Genomic DNA, 27,082 nt, shown 5'->3' on the forward strand with positions numbered 1-27,082 from the left:
TTGTTTTTGTAGTGTGTGAACGTCCTAAGAGTTCAAAAGCCTACTTATAGTCAGGGGTTCACCTTTTAATTTGGTTACCAGAACAGAGGAAAGGCAATAGGTCTCACAGCTCTGACCTGTACTCCTGGATGGAGTTGTGACAAAGCAACATAAAGTATAGCATAAATTTTCCACAGAAAATCTCACTCCTAGTCCAGATATCTATTACTTGCCCTGTTTCCCAAAGCACAAAGACTTATGTCCTTCCTAAATACACAGAATCGCTGTGGTTGGAAAGGACCTTTAACAAATCAGTATAAAAGCACATCATCTTACCACCCATAAAAAAAATAAAAAACATGACACATCACATTGAGACTACTTTGACACTGGGAAAGAAAGATATTTGATGATAGAAAGCTTACAGGCTAAGTGTTGATCAAACATTCCTCTCAACAAAAAAAATCGGTTTCTTTTATGAATTCCAAATATCCTGCCACATGCAGGTTTTACGCCACAGGAAAACAACAGTGCTGACTTATCTTCTCTGGGTAAGTCCCTGAGGCTGCTCCTTGGTTTACATAGCCTTTTTGTGACTTTTCTGTTACTCTCTTTACTAACATCAGATAATTTTGAGAACACATATCTGTGTGATTGCTTTCAGATTCAGCCCACTGAGATATCCTCAAGGTATTAGAGCAGCATCAATGGTCCCAAAGCACACATTAAGTGAATCCTTGTACTCTTCCCATTATTCTGCTAATCAAGGTACAAAACTTAAGAGAAGCAAGTAGGCTGGGAGAAGAAAAAAAAAAAAAAATTCTCAGAGTTCTAGCTTCCTTCAGATGTATGTCTGCTTCCAAGTCAGACGTTTATCACCAGCTACTATAGAGCAGTGCCTGAGAATAGGATAAACCTTCCAAAACACAGACCAGGAGCTACCTGTAATACTTGGCAAATACTGGCTTTTTAGTGGCTTGCACAGACCCTCCACAGGAAGCTTTAGGTTCACAGAAGACAAGCAGCAGCATATGGTACGTGTATAGCCACACACTATTTCCTCATAAAAGAAACTGCTTTTAGGGTCACGCCATGCTAGGCTGTGCTTTGGATGGAATAAACCCAAATGCAGCTGGCAGCAACTCAAATGACCAGTTATAAACCAAGTTCTAGTAGATTGTTGTCACCACCAAACTGGCTCGCAGTCATTTCAGAGTTCTGTGCAACAAACTCTTCCTAGCAACTAAGGGAGGGAAAGGGAATTATTATTAAAATATGTAGTGGTGGTAATCCTCCTCTCTCTCTCTCTGTGTCAAACTCCCAGAGAATACAACTTCAGACATGGCTTCCCTAGAGCCATATGACCCAATTTTTCCAGTGCTGAAATTGCTGATTATTAAATTACATGCACAATTATTAAACACATGCCACTTAGAAATAGGAAGTATAAATCCCTTCCAAGATAAGCCATGTTTAAGAACCTTTATTTTATGGAGATCATAATTCCGTTCATATTTCTTTTAGAAAGCCTTTTGTCTAAAAACCTGCAGGTAAAACTAATGTTCAAACTCTCCAAGGATATCTTGTTGAACTCAACAAGAAAGAACACAAGGAAGAGAGAATCACAAAATCATAAAAAAAAGATTGCAGTAGAATGCTACTGCCAAGGATTTTCTTTTAAGCTTTTGAAAAATCAGGAAACTCAAGGCTACAATTACACAATACCCAGACTCAGCTTTACCTTTCAAAAGAATATAGAAAAAAAATATTAGAAAGCAAGTTGTTCATTATTAGGACAAGCAAATAATGGTAGTAGGATTTCCATAAAACATGCAGTTATTTTGGTATGCTCAGTCTGTGGGTACTTTGTGTTTGAGGTGCAGGTTTATACATATACATGACAATCATTCAAGACAATACAAACTATCTATCTAGTTCAGAAGTTTTCCACATTTCCATTGCTATGGATACATAAGCCTAACTTATATGAAAATGATAGAATTAAAGCTGTCAAATAAATTAATTACATATATTATTTAAAAGTTTGTATGATTCTTGCAGTTGTAGAGCTTGATGAACCGAACAGCTTCGTCTGCACTAACTGAAGTCACATATGATCATAAATTATTATTTGTTCATTCACAGGAGAGTATGAAAATTCCCATTTTGGGTGTTTAACTACTCCCATGACCCTCTTCCAATACAACTTCATTTTAACATTCCAAAGGAAGCTGATTCAGTAATTTTGGCTGCAGCTTAATACCTTATACTCAAACTGGTGCCTCCTTGTTTTACAGGCTGAAGATTGGGTGGAAGACATGGCTAAAGAAAAAAAAAAAAAAGGATTCCCCACTAGTCTAAATCACCCCCACTGACTCATCTCTTAATGGTGGCTTAGGCAGAAATGTGCAATTTAAACACTTGCAAATTTGGTCCTCAATCCTTTCAAAGTCTAAAGCTAACAATGACTTTGCATTTAGGAGCCTAAATAAACTAGCCAGATATTCAGAGATGCTGAGCATATAAAGCTTTTACTGATTTCAAATTTCTAAACCTTCTGATGGCAAAGAAAACTTTCCCATAATGAAGCACAGCAGTATCATCTTTCCTGAATTTACATAAACAGTCCACATGAACAGCCAAAGAAGGATGTAAAATTCACCCACTTCATTTTGAGTGTCCATCCTGAAGGTTAATGACTACAACGACCTTTCAGAACTGTGATCAGTTCTGAAATGACTACTCAATTACTGTGCTATACCTAGCCCACTGGACAGATGCACATTTTTACTTCTAACATCAGTTGTATTATGCAACCTGAGAATGTGCTTCCTCAGACTCTCAATATTAGGACAGCAAGGGTGAAACTCCTACAGTGGCAGGAGTCATGATGATGGGGTGAAACTCTGCCACCATCTCTTTTGGTATACAAACACAGCAATGCTGCTGGAGGAGCACAGCACCACCGGGAAGACCTCCCCAACTGTGAGATGAAGGACACAGGGGAAGAAAAGGTCAGTGGCAAAGGAGATGTGTAGGTGCCAGTATAGTTTTTCTTAAGTGTACTAAAGATGAAATTGCTGAACTGAAAATAAAACTCCCAGGGCCGCTCCTTGGCAAAACCTGGTGGGAAGGAGAACAGAACTGAAAGTCCTGCAACCAGCCTTTTCTCCCCCTGAGAGGGAACTGAACAAGGGTGTGGGTGTGCAAAGGAGAAGCAGTAATTATTTGAGAATAGGAGCTGAAGATAAGAAATCTGGCAGCTGCCAAGTGTTTGGGGAGAAGCCAGGAGAAAAAGAGTTGGGAAATGAGGCATGCAGCTGTTGAGAAGCCATGAATAGATCAAGTTATAAGACAAAACTGCTGTGACAGACATATGGGGTCAGTTTTCTATATCGTCATAAGTAAAAACATTTATGCAAAAGAAGAAAGCAAATCCAGATTTTTGTTTGACTGGGACCAGGGAGGGCTTGCAAACACTCTTACCACTCTAGGAAAGAGATTAACAAAGAGGAAGGCAAGGGAGGTCTGATGAACCGAACTGAATGCATGGGAAGTTTCTGGAGCAAGTAGTAATTTTGACATACGCTGTTCCAGAAATAACACTGTCCAGTAGGATAGGAACAAGGAGTGCATATTGGAGCTGAAGAGAGAAAAACAGGAGTGGTTTCAACAAAGAAACACCCGCCGTATGAAAAGCTTGCACTGTTAAGTGCCTCAAGGTCTGTGTTTCCAAAAGGTTACCTACCCTTAAACTCCTTGACAGAAAAAAAATTAAAGATTTTACAAAGAAAAACAGGCTGTTTCAGAATAGCTACTGAAACAATAGTCATAACTACAGTTATTACATACTTTAGAAGAGGTTTTACCAAGAAGTACAATATTCACGTCCTTGCATCTTGTTTGTAGCACAGAAAAACTTCAGACTCCTTTAAAAAATGCTATGTTAAAATCATTTCCCACACATTAAGAACATATACACTAACAATGACGGAAAGAAAGAAAAGCTTTTTGATAACCTGAAGTAGTAATCTTGCAAGTAGCAGTCATTGAGGTAAAACCTAATTTCAGTAGTAAAATAGTATGAGACCAAAAAGATCTTAAATTTTAATCAAATTATACTAATTTGGGTTTACTGTGATATAAAAATATTTTATTAAAATTCTAAAGGAAGTAATACATGACATTGTTTCCTTCCTACCTGTTTTCACAGTCAAGTGCTGAAATTCCTTTGGTATCGTTTTGAGAGCAGCACTTGCTTTAAGAGCTTAAAAAAAAAAAAAAAGAAATCTCATTACTTTAAGTATGGGCTCATAAAATCTAAAGGTATCAGGTCTGAGAAAGGAGCATTTAAACTAGTATCACTTAGAACATCTAATAATGCCAAACATACTTGAAAAGAAAAGTAGCCTCAAATAAATACCCTCAGGACACTCAAGCACTCAAACAAGTAAAAATTTCTAAGAGCACAGAAGTCAAGAACAGAAAGGTCTATGCCCAAGTACCAAATAATCTCAAATTTTGAGAATCTGGGGGTTTGAGTGCCTAAAACCAAGGAAGACTTTTGTTTTAGGGATGCAGTACTCTCAGAGACAGCAGCTGGCGACACTTGGGAGAGATGAGTCCCAGCTCTCCCAAGGTACAGACCTGAACAGCCAGGCACACAAGAGACTGGCTGCTTCTGGCAACTGAAACCTCACCAGCCGGCCCCAGGGAATACCATCTGGCACAACACAGCTGGAGTTAAAATCTAGGAAATCCTAATCTTTCTGCTTATTCCCTTTCCACTTAGCCTATCAGCCTTTATTAATGATTTTCTTAAGATGTTCTTAATGTACTATGGCATTTTTTAATGTACTATAATACACAAATATAAATGACCACTTGGAATGAAGTCTCTCATCTCCATCCGCCTTTATCAAAACATGTGAAAAGTCTGGTTCCAGTGATCCAGTTCTATTTACATTATCTTCCATATTTAACTATGTAATAGCCTGACAGAGCAGAGCTAATTTACTTGTACAATTTTGAAAATGCAGGAAACTTTGCTTCTACTGTCCTGAATTACAGGTTCTTGACTTCTGAGGAGATCTCCTCAGTCAGGAGAGTGATTTGCTCTTACATTTGTCAGAACAGCAATAAGTGGTAGAACAAACATTTGTTCTGTGGCTGAAAAGGTACAAGTCTGTCTCATAAATACAGCAGATCTTCAGCCCTCAAGGACTGATGTACCAAATCAGCTTCCCATCCAACTTCACGCCAGCTACAAAAAGCAAAGCAGAAGTTCTCTTAGTAAAAAGTAAATCTTCCATAGACACTTCAAAGTAATAACCTTCAAGGTTCAAGTCCTGCTCTTGCTCATTATGAACTTTACAACAAAACAAACCTTGTCAATGAAACATTAATTTCTTGGAATATGCTGACTTCTCAGAATGTTTTACAAACACCCGTCAACTCTGACAACCCTGTTTTGAACCACGGACACTGGGAATCTGCCAAGCTTGGTCACATCTGAGCACAGAAGGTGATTCAGGAATGTGGAATACCTGTTCTCATAGCTCTGATGCAACCTTAACACGTGGACAGATGGAAGGTCAGGCTATATTTTTTTTAAAAATTAATGTATAATCCCCCAGCTCTGAGAATCAGGCAACAAAACACCCACAACTGTTTTGTTTCCACAACTGAGGGACAGCAAGTGAGAACCTGAAAGGTTAGGAAAAGGGAACATAAAAAGGAACGAATGACTGTGTGATGATCCAGTGCTGGTTCTGGAAGCCCTAGAAACTACTATGTGGAAAAAGAAAAAGATCACTTCAGTTTTACATAGCTTGTTGCTGCTGGATTTCAAGTGAAATAAATGAATCAAGAATTTTCAATCCATTTTTGTTTTGCAAGAAAATATCAGGATTTTTTTTTTTAAATTAAGACTAAAAACTACCTTTGAAATGTTGCTATTTCCTACAGAAAGGGAAATCCAAAATTTGGCACAATGTAGTCTTCACTCTTACAAAATTCATACTAACAACAATTACAATTTTGTTAAAATTGAAGTGCAACATTAATTGCATTAGGACTAGACATATTTTAGAAGGTGTGTTTCATACCATTCACATATGATAGAACCCATTCTGAAGCAAACCCATCCATGTATTTGCTTCAACCCAGCTGCTGTCAATGAGTCTTTAAATACACAGCAACACATAGCCAGCTTTGAAATTAAACATACCATTGCTTCTGTCATAAACTATATAGGGTTACTAAAAACACAAACAATTTAATCTGTAATGGGGGGAAAAAAAGTTATGTAGTTGAATACCTTGTTTGTCATCTTTCTTTCCATCTTGTAACAGCGCAGACTTATCAGGTACCTCCTCGGCTGATTTCTTATAGAAAGAAGATTTATTTACTGTGCTGATTGGTATAGCTCACATTTCCACAGTCAAATATTTAAGAATACAGATAATCACAAATAAAGGTGGCGTTCTCCCTTGCACCACGATTTGCTTGTCAGATAAAAAAGTAGAGAGGACATACAGAAAGACAACAGAACTCTGCTTTTCAGGTACAGCAGTTCCACACCTGAAATTAGTTAGAGAAGCACTTCAGCAGTGACTCACAAGGAGCTAAGGATTAAATGCAAGGAGAGACTTCCCACAACAGAGCAATGGCATTCTGTGTTTTGTATTCTCTTTGTGGGCAGAACCTGCGAGCAGTCTCCATCAGAGCTGTCTCTCTATCCCAAACTCCAGCCATACTGCACAGGCCACTAGTTCTGCATTTAGCGTCTTCTGGCTGGGCCAGCTGATCCTTGAACTAATCTTCTCTTTCAACAGGCAGTTACTGAAATGGGAAAACCAAATTTCATCAACATGTCTGTTGGAGGCCCGTCCAGTCCTCTGATGGGAAAACAGGGACCTGGCTCCTCAATCTTATTCCTTAACTTTCCTTTAATTCAGCAGTGACTTATAAGCATTTACAGTTCTTGTAGCTCAGAAGACATTCTGCCTCCACTGTCTGTAAGAACAAGGATACACTCTGCAACCAAAACAACAATAAAGCAAACATCAAAAAACACCAGCTTTTCTAAATATTAAGAGGGGCTGGTTTTTTTCCCCAGGGAAAATGGCAGAGGCTGGACCTAAAAATGGCCAGAAATTTGGCCTTAAAAATAAAATCAGAAATACAGATTTCATAGACAGTTGAAGAAAAACACTCAAAATCTCAAGTCAGTAATTTAAGAAGGCCATATCCAGAGTAAGGGGCTATGAGAACTCTTATGAAGTTGCATTTGGGATTTCCTAATGCTTCTGAGGAAGCAACACAGCAAATACATGGCTTGAGGACACTGAAATATATAACAACACACTTCACATCTGTAACTAGCCCTGACACTCAAAAGCAACGTGTCAGACTAAAGACCTAATTCAGTGCATGCTTGAATTGATGGGATGACTCTCACAAATTTCAATGAACTGTGAATGTGATGTTTCTGAGGGTGTTTAGTGCAAATCCAGCCAGTTATTTTATGCATATAGTGCAAAATCTCATGTTTTATCTTTAAGCTTTTTTGCAGTGAGAAAGCTTGTGGAAAAGAGCCAAACAGTAGGAGACAAACTTAAGCATAACATTAGCAGTCTTTGGGCATTTCATAAGTTTAACAAAGCCTAACATTCAGGTGACCTGTCTCCTGCCATTATTTTCTTTATGGATGAATTCAAAAACTGCTTCCATTGTACTGCAGTACTGTAGTTCAACAGTCACAGTAAAAATGGTCTTCTGAAATGAAATTAAATAGCCTGAATGGATGATAGGTGGAAAGAGGCAAAGACATGGAGATAATGCATAACTGACTGCATTGATAATATAATATTTTTAATGTAGTGTTCAAGTATCTCAACTGCATCTCCTCAAGTAGCCAAGCTACAGATTAAATTGCAACAGTGAATTACTGCACTTCCCACAGGGGGAGATGAATGGTAGATGAAATACTGATCTTCCAAATGATACTCATTCAGTGTATTATTTTTGAATGTGAAAACATCAGCTGAACAAAAATCAAAACCATTCTCAAATCAGTTTTGATAACAGATTTTATAGTCCATTAAACACGGCTAACAAAGGACCAAAATAACAAAGCCCTGAAACTAACTGAGAGAGCTTTGCCCTGAATGTCTAGGACCCAGACAGTGAAGGAATGGAGCAAAACCAGTCAAATAATTGCAATGTAGGCAGGAAACACTTTCTGTGCTTAGCCTGCAGGCAATAATGCTATAGGTTCTTCTTCATTTTCAACCTGGTCATAACCCCCCCTGATTTTGCAGAACATCCTACCACCTTGCAGAACTTAGGAATGGAGAAGAAAATCCAGCTGTTCCCCCCAAAATATTATGTGACTACACAGGCAGCGCAGTAATCTGCAATTCATTGGAAGTTATGGTGAGAATGTCTCAGGAGGAAGGCACAGAGATAGAGCAGAGGAGGTCTGAAAGCTTAGCTGCTGAAAACCAAATTTAAAAAAATTAAAAAATGGGCAATTTGTGCTTGTTTGGGTTTTTTACATTTTGTGCTGTATACCCTCTACAGCTATTTAATTATTACTATAATATTCCTACTATTATAATCTCCACTGCAGCAGAAAAAAATTAAGAAGCAAAAAACCACACAATTTAATTGCTTAGAAAAATCATCTCCTCCTAGAATTATCCTTACTCTGCACATATATTCAAGGATCATAAACAAGAAGGGCCTAAAAACCAGACATTTAATAAGATTATAAAATTGTATCAGAGTACTGAAATGGCATTTTATTTGTACGAAACACAAGATGACTCTGAAAGCAAGATTTCTGAGCTTTCTGAAATATATAAAAGAACATTTTAATCTCACAGTCCAAAAGACTGTGCTACTGAAGAGTAAACTTCCCCACAACTCTGCAATAACCAAAGACCACTTGGCGTATCTGGGTAATCCTTGTGAAGCCAGTATCCTAACAAAAATAAGAACTCCCTAGGCCACAGAGATACTGAAGTGCATCCTGAAGTCAAGAAGTTACATAAACTGAAGCTTTTTAATTATGTGTATAAAAGATACAATTTAATTTTATTCAAAATATAAATAAATATCTAATTATGTATATATTTTTTATTATGTGCATGTTTACTTGTATATGCATGTGAAAATCCAAGTGAAAAAGAGACGCCAACATTCAGGAATTTAGCTTACTAAAAAAAACCAAACAAAACAAAAAAACAGAGTGATGTGACAGTTTTTAAGCAGAAGACAAGTAATTATCTTTAAAAACTCATAATTTAAGTTAATGCATTGAGTTAATTCAAATACTCAGTTGACTCTTACAGCAGTTTGGAAAAGGAGTTATGTATACACATACATACGAATGCTGACATCAGTGAGGTCTGTGAGTTTTCAACACAAATGGCCTTGAATTTGTCCTCGTAACACTTGCTTAAATGTGAATGAGGCACAGCCTCAAAAGAGTGTTGAGCTTTGCCACACTGTGCAGTGAAGAAGTGCTAGCACAGCATGGCCTGTGGCACAATCTCAAAGCCCCCTGCAAACCAGCATCCCAAAATAAGGTCATATGCAAGGAACAGGGCTGTTCTGCTACAGTGAAGGACCACTTATGCTGCCAATGTACCAGCAGCCCCCACCACCAGAACAGCAGTGCTGCTTTCAAAACCCAGTATGACTGCTGTGTTTTGGCTAAGCTGTTGTACAAAGAGCAACAACACCCAAGGAGACTGAAGGTATTTTAACAGTTCCAGAGGATAAACTGTATGCTCAAAGCACTGGCTGCAGCATTGCCCAAAGTGAATGTTGCACCTTGTGGCAGTGTAGGAGAGTCTGTTTGGTGGTACCACTACCCAGCTGAATTCGATAAGTGAACAGCTGGGTTCTGACCCAGGAGCTCCCCAGAGCAAGCCATATGGAGGAAATAACTGGAGAACAGCCTTGCTGAGCTGCCATGAGATATCATCACTTTTTAACTTGGAAGCAGCATCAGAAGGGCCCATTCTTGCAGTCAGTCTGCCTTCTGATTCACTACCTTAAATACCAAACCCTTAAATCCCACAGCATTATATATTCTGAGTTGCAATATCCAGGCACAATTCAGTGGCCATGGTTAAAGATCCTGTAAAGCTGAACTAAAGTTGTTTGGTTTTGGTTTTGTTTTTTTTAACCTCAGTGATAAACTCTTAATTTAGTTTTCCTGGCAATTGTCTTCCACTATAAGGGTGGCATCTGTTGTGATATAGCTACAGTGGATCTCCATTCTTCCCTCAAAACACGCTTCCCATTTCATTACAAATACTACCTAGACACTTACATAGTAGCTCCTTAGACTATGAAAAGGCTGGATATTAAAATGAAGACTGAATCACTTAGAAGAGAAATATGCATTTCCATGCTGCGCAAAATCTGGGACAGTTTCAGCTTCCAAAGAAACAAAGTACAAGGAATCAGGACAAGCCAAGACATTTTTCTTCTCATCATCAAAACTGGGGAAGCGAGTGTGGAAACAGAGCACTGTAAATGGAAGAAACATTCAAAGAGCTACACAGACAGGAACGCCCGACTAGAACGAGGTCTGTGCCCAAAGCCTCACATTTTCAACCAATTCAGATTCAGGAGATACTTCACTTGAGCACTGTCCTTGCGTCACTGTCCGTCCTGCAGCATGGGCTCTGCCCCTCATCGTTGGTTCCCAGTGCCAGAGGGACAAATGGGACACGGGCAGGTAATGTTCCAGCACCACACAATGGACACCTCAATGACTACTGTGAGCTCCGTTATGTACGAGTAACTTTTGGGAAGCCTGTCAGCCCTTCCCATGTACCAAGGGAACTGCTGAGAGAAGAGTTTCAGGTAGCTTACAGACAGCTTAGCAACTCCTAAAGCCCTCTCAAAGGCTCACAGTTCTGCTGCTATGCACCCCACAGTGATTGTGAAGCTGGCCTGTTCCTCTGCACTTGGCAAGGTAACTACCCTGCTTACGCCTTCTCACCTCTGTCCGGCTGAAGTCCCGGGTCTGCTGACTGCCTGCCAACGTCTCAGAGTAAGAATCAAACAGTGCACAGTCACGCATGGGCTTCAAAGAAGCTGCAGGAGAAAACAAAAAAAAAAAGAAAGGAAGGGGAAAAAAAAAAAAAACACACAACATAAAAACCACAGTCAAATCTTTGGTTAACACACACTTCTTAAAAACCTGTTCCAACATCACTTTGCCCTTCATTTCTACATATCAGAACTGATCTGTAAGCCACAGATGAGAAGCACCATGAAAAAAAATACTTCTGCCTTGTATTTTGACCAAGTCAATGTCATGAAAGGGACAGCAAGTCTAATTTCTGTTGTAGAAATAATTGTGAAATTGGGAGAAGTGATTCTTAGCAAACATCAACTACTAACAAATAATTGTTCATTTACATTTTTCCTCCTCACAGACCAGTGTGACCTTAGTTGGTCTAATAGACCTTGCTGTCTTAGGAACGTTAAAGGCACTCACCAAACTTTCAAGTCCAATTTTAGACATTTTGAATACTGAAACGTATAGTAGAATCTACATAATACACTGAAATTAAGGCCAGCAAAAAGCAGGGACACTAAATGCAGTAGATGCTGTGGCATATACCATCTTTAACTAAATAGCAATGAGAGCAGGTAAAAAAAAAAAAAAGGAAAAAAAAAATCAGCTCTAACTTCTCATAGGAATATTCACAAATATCTCATTTCTGTTCCACAAGCTCACGTCCTCCTGCTGATACCACTCTGGGTTTAGTTCCTCTGAGATAAGTTTATCTTAACAGCTGGAAAACATCTTCTCTTAAAGATCAATGCATTGAGAGGCAGAATAACCAGTTCTGACATCAGATTTCTACTTTTTGGCTAGCATCTATTTTTTTCTGATTAAACTCTCACAAATTTGTCTTAATTTACAGTTCAGTGGGTTACATACAGGGCAAACAGCTTTACAGGTTCTATAAATGACTTTTAATAAAAACCTTCCAAAAAGAAGGTGGTGGGTCAGATTGTCAATGGAGCTGTGCCAGGATAGCACTTGGACCTGCACTTGTTTATAGCCATAAAACTAGCAAGATTAATTAATTCTTAAATGCTCTGTCTTACACTCCAAGTCACTTTATTTGAAGCTTTAGTACTCTTATCAGATGCAAATCTCTCACTTGAACCAAATTCTGCCTCATTCTGAAACTAATACAACAGTTTCCAGTAACCTTCACTGGGTTCCTAACAAGGAAAAAAAAAAAATAATAATTTGAGTTTCACAGAAATCAAATTATGAAAACAAGTTTCTTTTGAAAATTTCTTTTGACATTTTAGGTAAGTGTATGAGGCACTTGCTTACTTATCAATGCTTTCATTTCTGAAGCTGACATGACCAGGGCTCCGTGCTTTCTTCTGATTCACAGTGTTACAGCGTGTTGAGATGTTCTGCTTTTTGTTAATGCAAGCCTTTCAAAAGACAGATTTCTGAATGCTGACCAGGTAGCAGAACAAGCACAAGAGATTTTCAGACCCTGAAGCTAACCAGAGTTAGCATAGCAGCTGAAGTATTTAGAGTGCCCCTAATAAACAGTTAGTTCTTCCACCTCTTCCACAAAGATCAGCTTGAAATGCTTGGTTGCATGCAACAGTACAAAACAATACTCATCTAAGGAAATGGTGAAGACCCTAGTGCTGAAAGGGACGACTTAGGGAACAAGAGGAGTTCCAGGGAAGAACCACATCTTACCATGCTCTTCCTCCCATTGACACAATAACTCCCTACTACCAGAGACAGTTATTTCCATTGCAGTTTTACTCCAAAGGGCTTAATGTGAATAGACACCCACAAGAACCTGCATGGAGGAACTTATAAGCCAATTTACCCCAAGAACATGCATGAGAGTAGCAAACAAAGTGGTGGTCCTAGAGGGGAAAATATGACAAGGGAATGTATTTAGAGAGACTAAAAGTGGTAAAGACTTGGGAGTGCAGGTTTTACAGGAGCTTCTCACTTTGGATATGAAGAGACTTGATTAGAAGGAACATGACTCCACCAGAAATTACTTCAAGAATCTGATACATGGTGAACATTTAATTTTCTTAACTGTAGCTTGATTTGCTCTTTTCCTGTCTTTTAATGTGTTCAGCGTCATCAAATTTAATGGAGATTTTATTAGGTCTTAAATAATATCCCTTAGCACAGTAATTACCATCTGTGATTAATCCTCCTTGCCCTAGAAAGTCATGCACATTTTTTAGATGGAAGAGCATATATTTCAATGTTCGCTTATAATTAAAAGAGACATAACTGAAGAGAACAAATGAACGGGCAGGTCTCTCACTGCGCATTGTTACCGAGGTATGTTATACTTTGGATTAATTCATCCTTATGCTACACAAACTGTTCTAATTCCTGTCATTATGGCAAAATACTTACAGAAGAATCTGTGGATTACATAAAATGAATTACAAAAAAGTTCAACCTTTGATACAACTGGTAACTGCATCTATAAAATTATATCAGCAAAAGAGGTTTTAAAGCGGACCAGTATCATTTGGAACACATCTTTAAAGACAGATACTGAATGGAAAATCATCAGACAAGTTAAAAAACATTTAAGTCTTGTTGGATTATCTCTGCTATAGTTCACCTTCCACTACGGCTACAACGACACCTGAAGCACACCAGAGCAAAAAGGCAGACATTCAGAAGCAGGTCACTGCTACGCTGTGTAACCCTATTTTACACATTCTTTCTTCAGTAGTCACCTCATAAGCACAATGAAAAATGGCTGTGTTAAAAGGCAACCCAAGAGCCATGACACAGCGTAGGACTCCATCCCACCTGCACGATGGAAAGCGCCGCCCGCGTGACACACACGCCGGGCTCCCGGGACGGCTGCAGGAACACAACCCGCCGCAGGGACCTTACCTGCCTGAAGGTACTCGGGCAACAGCGTCTCGGGCAGCGTCTCGGGCAGCTGGTACCCGTTCTTCCTGGCAACCACCAGGTGGAAAGCGGCACAGAACTCCGGGAGCGTCAGCGCCCCGTCGCAGTCCACGTCGCTCAGCTCCCTGCGGGCACGGCAGACACGCGTTTCCCGGGCCGCCGCCTCAGGGAGACGCAGGCCTGCCATCACGGGGCGGGCAAACGCAGCTCTCAGAGGGAAGTGTCAACACCAGGCATTGTGTCCTGTGTCATTCGCACTTGATCCTAACTTGGACATTTGCCTTGGGGAAGATGAAGCAAGTTCATTTCCCAATACTGACTTGTCACTTTTTTCTTTTTTAATAGAGTACGTTTTGTGTTACACATCGTGCCATACAGTATGATGGTATGTACATATTATAACACAAAATGCATATCCTGTACTTCCAAGCAACAGATTAGCTTTCCAACAAATGGAAGCACTTTTGGCCAATCTGTGCAGGATCTTCAGCCAGCTAAAGCAGAGAAAGTTAAAAATGGACTTCAGCAATGGTTACTTAGCAGCACTGACTAGCCTTAAGAAAAGAGCTAAATTAATCCACTTCACAAGTTTAAATGTTAGTGTTAACTTCTCACTAAAGTGGTTCTCTAATTCTAATATGCTTCTCAAACACCAGAACTGAACCTCAGAAATTCAGTAATTCATATTTATATATTAACTCTTTGGAAGAATTGAGTAATATTTTATCATGAGTGCATGTACTAAAACAAATAAACATATAACTTCCCACTCCTTGGAAGTAAGGAGCATTTTTCAAGCTGTTGAGGTTATAATGACATAGACTGAAACATCCCATCTGTTTAGCACAGCAACACAACTTGATAAATCATATCATCACAAAATTGTAATTATCTACTAGAAAGGAATACTTTCTTAAAAATTTGACAGAGAACAACTTGTGTCAGCAACAGAAATATAACCTGTTCTGTTAACATATTGGCTTAATACATTCCTAAGTAATCTTAAAATTCAATTCCAATATTAACTTCCCCAAGCACTGTGTTTCTTCAGTTGTTTGGGTTTGTTTGGTTAGTTGTTGGTTTTTTTTATTTTCACAACTGACAACCTGCTTTGAAAAGATTGCAGACATATTCTTTGAGCCCGACAGATGTTCAGGCTCTTGCAAGCTTTGCTTCTCATCTCTCTTCCTAAAAGCTTATATAAAAGTAAAACCTCTATCAGTATTTCTGATCAACGTTTAAAACTTGTTTGTTCTTCCTATTTGAGATGCAAGGATGACACTGAATTACAAAGCACCATGTTGTTTATGAAAATATAACAGAATTCTTGTCAAATTTTATCATGTACAGTTCCATCCACAATCATTTCTAAATAAGCTCATTAAAAGTAAGTGTACTAGTTCATTAGAAAAGCACTGATGAATTATGTAGTGGTGCTTACTAAAAATTAGGCTTTAATTAGGTCTCCTCTGACAAAACACAGACAGAAACATAAAACCAACAACACATCTAAAACATTCCAGAGGTGCTTTTCTTCTGTCATTTCATGAAAAATGTCAGTTCATTGAGCTAATGATGCTGCTTACAATATACTTAAGAACAGCTCTCAGTTATATTGCTGTTCAAACCTCCCCAGTCCTGCTGAGTGAGGGAACATGTCTCCAGAAAACAAGTGTCAGGATGATCAGTGAGCACCCTGCTGCTTGGGCCTCAGAGTGATTCTGGAGATAAGAGCAATAATTATAATTCAAGACACTTTTCAAAAATCTAACAAGAACTCTTGAATTAAAAGTCTTTTTAAAAAAACAGGATACTCATTCCCAATGTTATTAGAGTACTTACCAGATGTGAGAAAGTTCTGGGATGGGTAGCTTTGATTTTGTGAAGAAATTCTTTGCCACAGAACCTGTTGGGAAATTATGCCTTATCAGCCATTGGAAATTAATTCTCCAATTATTTACCTCTGGCCAGGGCTGCCATGACAGAAGCAGCTGGTTACTTTTTGTCTGAGAGACGCTCAGATTAACTGGATGCAGCTGTTGGACCATTTGTCTCTTGCTGAATAAGCGACAGAGAAAGCCAGACTGAGTTGTTGACCTCATTTCCCCACTCCCTCCATAGAGGAAAAATAAAGAAAAAACACTCCTTAGTACCAGTGATTCTAACCAGCATAATTAGTATGTCACCAATGATGAAATAATACTAGAAGCCATGTGTGTGTCAGTACAGCACAGTAGTATCCTCATGGGTCTCCCAAGACACTGCTTCAAACACCACACCTCCCTGCAGTGGCTCAAATTTTATGGAAAAACAAATCCCAACCCAAACAACCCTGGGGATTCAGACAGCACATAGCTAATGTCCTGTTGCAGGCATCCTCACTCACTCTGCCACTATAGCCCTTCTCATTCTTCTCCAAGCTAACAAATCTACTTTATCATCCCATATGCACAGGCTATCAGGAAGCCCTGGGTGCCCTTCCTGGATACAGGCTTACAAAACTTAGGGCAACACAGAGCACAGACACCTAGGTCTGTAATTCCTCTTTCCCCTGGACATTCAGGTCAGGTCACCCACTGCAGCACGTAAGAAAAGCTGTCGCTGAGGCAGGTCCATGACTCACCTAGCACAGTGTGTCCTCCCCAACACCGGATGTCAAGAGAGATGTGTGTGACCATGACAAAGCTACATAATAACATAGCTCCAGAACATCCCCTAACCTCTGATCACCTGTGATTCAAGAACTTTCTCAAACAGGGAAAGCACTTAAATATTTAACAACTTCTGACAGATCTTTCAATCACAGATTTCTGAAATAAATTCTTAAATCTGGGCAAATCTCTAGCATCTGTATCACCCCGTAGCAAGCATTTCTACAGCTTAATAATTTTATGATGTTGTAGAAGCTCAAATTTATCATCTGTAAACAATACTTCTGAATGTTCAAGTACTGCCTAACCCCAGTAATACAGCAGAGCTCAGTAAAACCACCTCAATTTAAAACCTGTGACCTCCTTCCTTGCCAGGCCAACTGTCTTTATTCACAGCGACTCCTCTCAGGAGTAGCATAATCCCCCTATTCAGGATGGAAATGTGGTAAAAATATTGTTAACAGCATACTGAAATTATGTGGGTGCTCTCCGGGATTTGCTCTCAGTCGCCTAAAGGTCAACACCTCAGTCCCTCAGAGCCATAAACACTCAGGTTTGACCACACAGGACAGTTACCTCCTTGCTTCACTTTCATCACACGGACACTACCACATTGCTGCTGGGAAAGCAAGCACAACCCTAAGGCGTTTTCTAAGCTCCATACACACTGCAGGTGTGATCCACAAATATAGTGGGCCAAACACAGAGATCTCACTTTAATTTTTACTGAATCACCTACACTTGCCCCTTAGATGCAATTATTTTTCTAAAATTAGGTTATTTAGGATAAAGCATAATGGCCACAGTGCTTATTTTCTCTTTCAGTTGTCTGCCTTTAATAGAAAATGCAATCAACTCCTTCTCAAACTCACTTGAGAGAGAAAAAAGAATGAATTTATCTACTTAACAGTTCTCGCCTCTCGGCCTGGTCCCTCTACTCAACACACAGTGTGTTTTGTAAAAATTACCTGAAATAAAGGAGTTCAGGTCAGGCTGCAGGGACCTGAACTGGTTGATGTAGTAGTCTCGCTGCTCCTCTGTTATCCTCCAAGTGTCATCTGAGTAATGGGTGCTGCTGTCCTGCTGCTCCCGCTCCACTGAAAGAGACTGAAGGGAGGGACATGGGCACTGCCTACAGGCAGAGGGGCTAGAAGGGCACTGGGAACCTCAAGAAACCAGATTCTCTCCTATTAGCTGACATTTTAAAAAGACAACAAGAAGAAGCATCCATGCTGATTACCATCCCACGACTCATCTGTAAAGCTGAGGCTAATATTTAGTATCTTTACCCAAGCATTAAAGGAAGTCTTACATGACCAAAGCAAAAAGAAAAAGGACCTTTTACTACTGCTGACTGCAAATAGCAAAGTCCAACTCACACTTTATTACCCCTGGATTCATTTTATGGGTTCGTTTTAGCTTTCGTGAATTACAGTCCTGAACTGCACACTGTACACCTGAAATGGATGAAACCAGTGAAGGGCCTAAAGCTGTATTTATGCAGCATGGTGCATGAAAATTTAGCTTTGCAAAGAAACTATGTATTGAGTTTAGGAGCAGTGCTGTAGCTATGGAGCTATACCGCTTCTGGACCCTCCGCTTACCCTGGTAACTCAGCACACATGCCAAGCATGGGAGACATGCAAACCCCTAGAGATCTCCTCAACCTTCTGTCACTTCACATGGTTTAGGTAAAAATCCTACTTCAGGAAAGAATATTCTGGAAGGGAAGGACATTTTATCCATTTATGTCCTTGCTTTTTGATTGACTTGTTCAAGGGTTGTTGGGTGGTGGTGTGTAGAAGAAGGCTGCCAGCAAAATTAGTGTCTTTGTCAAACTGGAGTAATTAAGTACTCAAGATTTAAGCCCAGATGACAACACTCTTTAAAGAAAGTGGGCAAGAATGAACAATAATCAGGCTCCAATAAGTTCCACAACCCTTCCTCTGACATACCTGCCCACTTCCTAAGAAACAAACACAAAACACTGGTTCTGAAATACATCAAAAGATCTACAAAAGAGGCAACATCATAAAGAAGTAAATTAATTTTCATTTCAAAGTGCACCCAATTTCATTTCAGGTTAGTACAAATTATGGGACATGACCCGTAGATCCTCTCCTGAGGCTCAGGTGACATTTTATTATGGGTGTGGGGTAAGCACTAGGAAAAAGGTCCAGGAGTCTCTGAGTCTTACTTATTTAGGAAAAGCTGTCCCTTCAGAAAGCTTCGTCCTTCCATAGGGCAAGCTACCTGTTTGCATAGTCAGTGCACAGTAGGCATACTGGAACATCAGAAAGGACTGCTTTTGCAACCAGCAGGAAAACGTAAGACTCATCTCATATAAGCAAATGAATATCCAGAAATTCATTTCTGTTTGAGATGTGACTTAACCAACTGGGATGAAAAAAAACGGAATATGAAGAATATTAGGCCATTCATTTTGTGCATGTGTTACAGATGGCACTCTAAATCAAGCAGGAATCTCCGTGAAACCTCATAATTTTACATGAGAATGTTTTACTTTTGCTAGGATAACCTCAATTTTATTATTTTTTTTTTACTTTTGAATTGAAGATTCTCAGTCTAGTTTTCCTATCTATGCCATTTGCTGCTTCTCATACCACTCAGCCTCAGGAATTTAATTAACTGGATTATTTATGTTAATTTATCCTTCCCATCAGCTTTGTTTTTTTTCTTTTTTGTATACTAAAAATGCATCCTTCAGCCTGGAGTCTAAAAACAACACAGCGAGCACTTTTTACTTCTGGAGTGAGACTTCTTCTTTTGCCTTTTTTTTTTTTTTTTTAAGTCTTTACTGTTTTATTGGTCATACTACTAAGGAAAAATATGCGATTCATTTACCCGATTAAGAGTTGAACAGGCAAGTGCAGGTTTGGGTCCATAATTCCCTGATGATGGTCCATCTTTCTGGTGAGTAGAGTGTCTGATTTCATAAGGAGCTACAGACATTTAAAATAAAAGTATATATATGAAAAAATAAAAAAGATTCTACTAGGATAAAGGTAGCAATTAAATACCACAAGGTCAAGAATGTAGCTTATGAAACTAGTATTACAGTATCAAAGCCCATTTTGTCAACTTTCTACCAAGTGGACCTAGTATAGTAGTATCAAAGTCTATTCTGCCTTCTGCAATGGAATTCCAGTCACATACTTATCTTTCAAATAACATCATTCTTCTTTAGATATTACTGATACAAACTGTCAGTTAAGTATTACTAGATAACAGAAACCATTGTTCACTGTGTTGAAATACATATTTTTTTATAGCCTGTGTATACATTTATACATTTTATATGCTAGTAGCCATATATAACCCAAGGATGCATTACAAAAGAGAAGAATTCAACTGAGCTGCAAAAAAAAAAAAAAAAAAGCTGCTTTGACAATGTTATCAAACAGTAAATCATTGATTTTCCATATATTCTTCTTTTCCCTTCCCTAATTTCTGTTGAAAACCAAAATACATGACTCACCACTTCACATTATTTGGAGTAAATTTAGTAAAGAAAAGTAACAATTACTTCTTTTGCTAAAATAAGTCATGTGTTCCGCTGCAGCAAATATAGTAAGTGGTGACATAACAGCACATTTGAGAACAATGTTTTAAAAATAGGTCAAGTATGTAACTCACTTGCAAACTCTTACAGAGCTGAAAACTTCTGCTGCCAGCCTAATTAAAATGTACTACTACAAAGACAGCCTGCATTAAATAACTTAAAACTTTTTATCAAAAGTGAAATGAAGAAATCTTAAAAATTTTGAGCTCAGGAGGACCTTAAAAATTATACCTGTAACCCCCTTGCCTTGCTAAGTGCTCTTATCCTGTACTGGGAACTGGTTTTATTCCTGTACAAGTAAATGCTAACTTCAGAAAAAAAGAAACAAAGAAAAAACACCGGAAGGAAGCCGGGAAACATATAGATGTCCTTGGAAAGGAGACTTAAGCACAAGGCCACACTTTCTATGTTTGCTAGCAAGAAAAACTTCCAAAACTATCAAGAAAATTAATATAGTAATGGTTGCAGTGCAAAGGGCTGTCCTCAAAGACATACTGTCCAGTTTCAGGGTCAGACTGGCAGCACAGAACAGCCCACCCGGCTCAGAGCCGTGGCACTAGGACCTCCTGCCTGGGCACTAACGTGGTGGCTTTCACACCCACCCTTTTGAGTGCTCTTCAGAAAACTGGAAGGGTCTTAAGTCTGAAGGCCAGGAAGAACCAGCAGGTCACCTAGCCTGGCTGCACAATGTTACCCACTTACTGCCACTGAGAAGACATTTGGCTGAAGTATCCCCAATAGGATTAAAATAGAAGAAGTTCACTTTCTGGAAAATAACCATGGTGTTCTATACCTCCAGGATGTTATCACCTTAAAAATTCAAGCAGTTGAATAATTAATTTTAGAACAAGTTGACAGATGGATTTTATGCTACTGCCTGTACTCACTTTGCACAGCTGCTGACTCCATGAAAAATTTCACTGAAGTTACAACTGTTGTCAAACTGAGAGGAAACAAAAGCAAATCAACACCCAAAATACCTCCCCATAACACTGAAGGATCTGGAACAGAGTCTCGGAAAACAGCAGAATGCGCAACAGGTAACATGGTCATCTGCTCCCAATAGTCATCTCCTGCCTGGCTTTTCAGGGTATGGGCTATCTGCCACATCATCTTCACTGGAGCAGAGCATGCATCATATCAGAAGACAGCCTCAATAGCTGTAGCTGTTTTGAACGCTTATGCGACGGGTGGGGTGAAGAAAAATCCCATCACTGAACAAGCAGGAGTTTACCTAACTGGTAACTGAAAGGCTGAGACTCAGTACTGCTATCATTTCCATGTGAAGGCCACTTGATAGTTTTGATACATACAGCAGCTACTGAAATTATGAGTGGGCTTTTCTTCTCTAATGAAACCAAAAGCATCATGCACTCTGAGAATACTCACAAACGCTCTTTCACCAGGATGTATTGCATATAATCTTGTCAGAGGTTAGGTATTAGCATTCAGCTGTAAGCAGTGACACATAAATCTAACTAATTTACCAGAAAGCAAACAGGATTGAACAATCAAAATAAAACTAGATTGAATTGCTTTCCAAAATACAGGTCTAATTAAATGTTAAAATCATCATGGTGATTGTCAGTTGCATTTGAAATTTGGATGCTTCTGAGGGGAAAAAAAAAAAAAAAATAGAATACAATGCACACATCCCAATTTTGAATCTTACCTCCATGCTGCTGCTCCAGCCCAGTTCTTGATTTACCATATCCATAACTTAAGGTTATTCTCTGGTAAGTAGATGGAGAAGCAGGAGGTGAGCAGATTGGAGACATCGGTGGAGACTTGGGTTCCTATTTCAAAAACACACCAACAACAAAATGGAATTCTGAGATGACAGCAAAACAACCAAGTAATCCTGCATGGTGATCTGAACATGTACAGCATGAGGGACAAAGAAAACGCAAATGCTGTAGCTCCCTGGGGCTCTTTATTTCCAAAAAAAGGCTCCTCAAAAAACAGAAGTTGGTAAAGGCAACTTGGTATTGAGTGTTCTAGGGGTAAAGCATGGCAATGTCATAGGAAAGCTTTACAATGAACTTAAGGTATTTTACTTAGAAAAGATACCTGAAGAAGCATATGTAGAAGGGTTAATGTGAATTAATATCTTTCAGTTTACATAACACATTTAGTTAAGGTGAGTGCATTTTTTGTGGGAGAGCATTTTTCATATAAAACACTTAAAAAACATTAAAATAAATCTCCAAATTGGTATTTCAAGCACTCTGGAGATTTGCAGGTGTTACTGGGTATCTGTCCTACAGTGTTCTCTTTACCTTGACTTACAGATTAAGAAGAGGACGTGATCCTGAACCAGTTTCATGTTTAAAAAGAAAAATATAACACAGCCCAGATAACCTAGATGGAGCTGGGGGTTTGAGGGCAGCATTCTGCTTCAGTGTCAGTACACACAGGCAGACAGGCTCTTCTTGTCCATCCTGTTTATCCCAGCCATGTATCTTGTCATCAGCTCATTCCTGTTGGTTGACCTCAGGCTGGGAATGCCACTGCTCACGCCAACGCAGCGTGTGATCCACGTCTGCGCACGTTACAGAAGGATGAAGCACCTGCCACCAGACATTTAAAACATGACCTGATACAGTACTAGAAAAGAAGATGTGAGGCCTGGGTAAGATTATGAAGATCAAGGTTGCACTGTGAAGCTGCTTGTACCTGAATAAGCAGTCTCAACCCTCCTAAATACAGGGAATACAAATCTCCCTTAGACAGCTTTAAATTGGCGACTCCGAACAATAGACACTGGGGCCATGTTTCACTGAGGACAAAAGAAAAGCAGATGTCTTCTAGGCTGCTCCTGGGAGAGATCAGAATGGAATACAACCTGGTGACCTTATCTAGCCCAGAAATAGTGGCATATGATTCAACACCTCAAATTGAGGTATTCTCAAACTGATTGTTTCTGTAGTGACTGAGGATCAGTGACTAAGGCCATGAGATACCGTTCACTTTCCTGTTCTGTTTCACAGACAGATTTCTATTTGCCGCTCCTCCTTTAATCCTCTCCAAAAGCAGTGCTGTCTAAGTAGGATGACAATACTGAAAGAACTTATACAGAATATCACAGGGCTGACAGCATTATACAAGCTCGTGTAGAGAAGCTCCCATTCACGAATGCACCTGGGATGCAGCAAAATCAGAGCACAGCTCTGATGGAGATTATTTGCATGGCAGTTCATCTCCTGTCTGGCACTGCAAAACTGAGTAAGCCCGTGTGAGTGTAATCATTTACAGGACTGGACCCAAGAGGAGGTAACATAATGGCATATTGGCCTGAAGGAGACAAGCCTGTTACCCGTTTGTCCCCTTCATCTGTTCTTTTGTAGGAATTTTTTTCCAAAGTTGCATGCGGAACCTGAAATTTAACTCCATGGAGTTCTGCTGGAGTCCCGTAATGTACTTCACTGTCATTTCTCAGTGCCATAAACCATGGCAGAGGCAATTCTTCATTAAAAGAGAAAAAAAATCCAATTGAGACTAGAGAACATTCTAAGTATTTTAAGTGGTATAATCTTGTAAAACCAATTAAAAGTTTATCTGTAAAGGAGTACTATTTTTATAAATGTTACAAAATATATGTGGAACTCCTGTGATTATTTTGACTTAATTAAAATGTGAATGTTACACAAATCTACGTTTTGCTTAATAACAAAAAGAAAGAAATAAGCCTTGTGCCCATTATTAAAGCAAGTGGCAAACTCATTTCGTGCCCTCAAAACTTTGTCTGTAATGAAAAGAATAGTTGCCCACAGAAACTGCAGAATTAATGAATTAGCCAGTCAGGATCAAAGTATCCTCAATCCTCAAACCATCATAAAAGGAACAAATTAAAAATGGTAGGGTTCAGAGATTGTGTCAAGACCTGGTGAGACAACTGTGTCAAAAGATCCCATGTCAAGTCTGCTCTACAGAAAAGCGACACTTTGCAACCCTAAGGCAATTCATTATTATTTTGAAGAAACTTCACTTATTTTTGTGCACAGTCACCCTGAAAGATCTATATAATTAAAATTACTAGAATGCTCTAAAACTGAGCAAAGCCATATATCACTTCTGTAATCATTTACACCTACAACTGCTACTAGGAAGAAAAAGAAATCAATTGGAGCTTGGTACATGTTACTCACCCCACTCAAAAGGCACTCATATATTTCAAGAAAAAAAATGTAATTAGCACTGGAATTGTTTCAGTAATAGTAAGTAAGCATGCTATCAGTACAAGGACCGGATGTATCCCTCTTCACTCAAAGTTGTGGATTATCTACAGATCCTGGACTCATAAACCATACAGAATAAATCTCATTTAGTTCAGGTTTCTAATTTAGTTGGGAGGGGGGTGTTGTCTTTTTATTTCCCTAACCACAAATAAACATCCTCAAAAAGGACTGTGATGCAAGAGAGAGCACAAGCTGTCCATAAGGAAAACTGACAGACAAATCCAGGCTGGACCCCTTCACCCCTGGTTTAAACTCCCCTTCCAGAGAGGCACCAAACAGCACCGTGCCGCCTGCACCCAACCCCACACCCTTGGTCAGGAGCTCTGGGCTGCAGGAGCTCGGCTCGCACAGGCCTGCAGGCGCTCGCCAGCCCCGCTTCCCCCCCCTGTCGGGAGGGGAGAGGCCTGGGCGGGAACCCCTCCCCGTGCCCTGTCGCAGGGGTGAACGCGGCGTTTCGCTGCCCTTAGCAGGGACAGCGGAGCAGAGACTGCGCTGGGAGCGGTGACCCGACTCGAGGCCACGGGTAGGTCCTGCCTCTTCCACCTCCTGACCTCGTGGCCAGTTGCGTCCCTGCCTTCAGTGAGATGATGGCAAACACCCTTGCCCAGAGCACAGCCTCACACAAGGTTCGAATGCCCACCTGGGATACGGGAGCTAAGGGTTCCAACCTCTTCAGGCTCAAGCCCAAGTGAAAAGCCAAGTGTTTTGAAGGCTGAGCCCTGCTGAGGCACAGCATGCATCACCAAGGCAAGAACATCGAGTTCCTTCCATTTAGTCACTATCAAGGTTTCATAGCTAAAAGGGACCCGCCTTCTCTCTTCAACACTTCAGTTTGATAAGCCGTTTTTAAGAAGCATTTTTCTCCACCAAAAAATGGTACATTTAATGTTATTGCCAATTCATTGGGAAGAACAAAGTGGTTTAAAATTACAGCTAATACACATTTTCACACCTACTGATAGGAAGCATTATGGTTTTGTCACCATTACCCATTTATTCCAGCAGGATTATTTGCTAAAACAGATGAACGTTGCAAGCTGCCCTGCACAGGGGGATGCCCGACCTGCACATGTACCCTGCAACATACTTCTGCGGGAAGCAGCTATCAGCTCCCCCTCTGTAGAGCTGTCAAGATTAGAGGCTGAAGGTGAGAGCGAAATGAATCCCGAGCACTGATCAGCAGTCATTCAGCAATGCTTTGGTAATGGCTTTTCCAGAGACGGATGTCATCTCAGCTTTGCCATGCAGGTAATTCACTGCAGTATTCTACCAGTCACCTAGAGAATGGAACATTACCTTATACTCTCTCTGCTCCTCAAAATACAATTGTTTCATAGACCCATTAGAAGAAAAAGTTTACCACCATGGAGAGCTGACAAGCAGGAAACCAGTGCCCAGTGCTGCAAGCAACATTTGCTACTCACCATTCTTAATGCTCTCAATCCGTACTGGGAAACCTGACTGTGCTGCTGCAATTAACTTCAAAGCAGTGTAAAACTGAGCAGGCCCAAAATAACCCACACGCTTGGCTCCACAAACTTCTGTAATCTAAAAGAGAAGAGACGTACTGTTGGTTAAGTGCATTCACTTCCAGTGAATGTAAACATCTCTACATAAAGAAAAAAATCATTGAAATCCCAAAACACTGGTTGTATTTAAAGTTTTCTATTAAGTATATTTGTTTCAACTCAGGACCCTGTTGTCTGATGACATTCCCCTCAGTATATCAGAGACAGGTAGTTACTTGTCAGGCTCTTCAGAAGCACTGCTATCCTAAAGCAACTTGCAGGTTTTCATACTACATAATGATGTTAATAGCAGGTGAAATGCTAACTAACTTGTTAAGTACACTGTCCAGTAAGACATTTCCATCACAGAAGTGATAGCATTCACAGAAAACTGTACTTAATACTAGCCCTTACAACAACAGCTCAATTACTGAAATGAACATAAACAATATTTCACTTGAGCAGAACAATTTTCTTTGTGAAAAATTAACATGGTCTTAGCACTGCTGCTCCACTTCTATGCATAGTTCAGTGTTTGCTTCATTCAGCCACCTCTACGAAGCAAACAGCTCCACATTCACAAGCTCAGACAACAGCTAAACAAACAATACCTATCAGCAGGTTTTAAGCGCAGGCACCAATTCCCCTTTGCCTGGAGCTCCCAGATGTTCACAGACAAACCTCACCCAGGCACTGAGGTTAGAATGAAACTCCATTTGCCCCATACGGGCACTGTTTCGGGAGGGACAACTACACAGCATCCCTGGGTGGACAGGGGCTGTGCCCTAGAGGGATTTTTCTCCTCTTGGGCTGCTCTCCTGTGATGGCATCCCACACTTGCTGGCACCGAGCAACAGCATTATCGTGATCTGCGCTTCCTCTTGCCCCGTGCTGGAAAGAGGAAACACTCAGCAACTGGGACTTTCATGCAGGGATTTGTGATGCCATCCTCTTCCTGAAAAGATATTGGGACTTAATTTTCTGTATCTTTTTCTACACTATAAAATACTACGGTTGCCGAATGTTTTAAATACTCTGATATGGAAACGTGACCATTTTATTCTCATCAAGCAGACTAAGATTTTTTTAACACAGATACAGTGTCTCTCAAAAATGCAGTGTTACTTCCAAGAACACTTACAGCCAAC

The 27,082-nt window shown here is 39.8% G+C and overlaps 1 protein-coding gene across 1 annotated transcript in view; it reads right to left on the reverse strand.

The window, feature by feature from the left end:
* The window catches only part of REPS2 (RALBP1 associated Eps domain containing 2), a gene marked incomplete at its 3' end in the record, with an annotated part of 42,892 nt that extends 16,233 nt beyond the window's left edge, over nucleotides 1-26,659 (reverse strand). Inside the window, exons 1-11 of the mRNA XM_008945517.1 lie at nucleotides 26,621-26,659; nucleotides 25,851-25,974; nucleotides 23,505-23,653; nucleotides 21,861-21,984; nucleotides 19,471-19,568; nucleotides 17,574-17,712; nucleotides 15,797-15,860; nucleotides 13,937-14,079; nucleotides 11,006-11,100; nucleotides 6,299-6,365; nucleotides 4,181-4,246 (exon numbers count right to left, since the gene is read on the reverse strand). Of these exons, the coding sequence (XP_008943765.1) occupies nucleotides 4,181-4,246; nucleotides 6,299-6,365; nucleotides 11,006-11,100; nucleotides 13,937-14,079; nucleotides 15,797-15,860; nucleotides 17,574-17,712; nucleotides 19,471-19,568; nucleotides 21,861-21,984; nucleotides 23,505-23,653; nucleotides 25,851-25,974; nucleotides 26,621-26,659 (1,108 nt within the window). The remainder of the gene's footprint in view (nucleotides 1-4,180; nucleotides 4,247-6,298; nucleotides 6,366-11,005; nucleotides 11,101-13,936; nucleotides 14,080-15,796; nucleotides 15,861-17,573; nucleotides 17,713-19,470; nucleotides 19,569-21,860; nucleotides 21,985-23,504; nucleotides 23,654-25,850; nucleotides 25,975-26,620) is intronic.
* Nucleotides 26,660-27,082: the final 423 nt, after the last annotated feature.

Source organism: Merops nubicus, unplaced genomic scaffold, assembly GCF_000691845.1.
Source record: "Merops nubicus isolate BGI_N331 unplaced genomic scaffold, ASM69184v1 scaffold308, whole genome shotgun sequence".
Classification (NCBI taxonomy): Eukaryota; Metazoa; Chordata; class Aves; order Coraciiformes; family Meropidae; genus Merops; species Merops nubicus.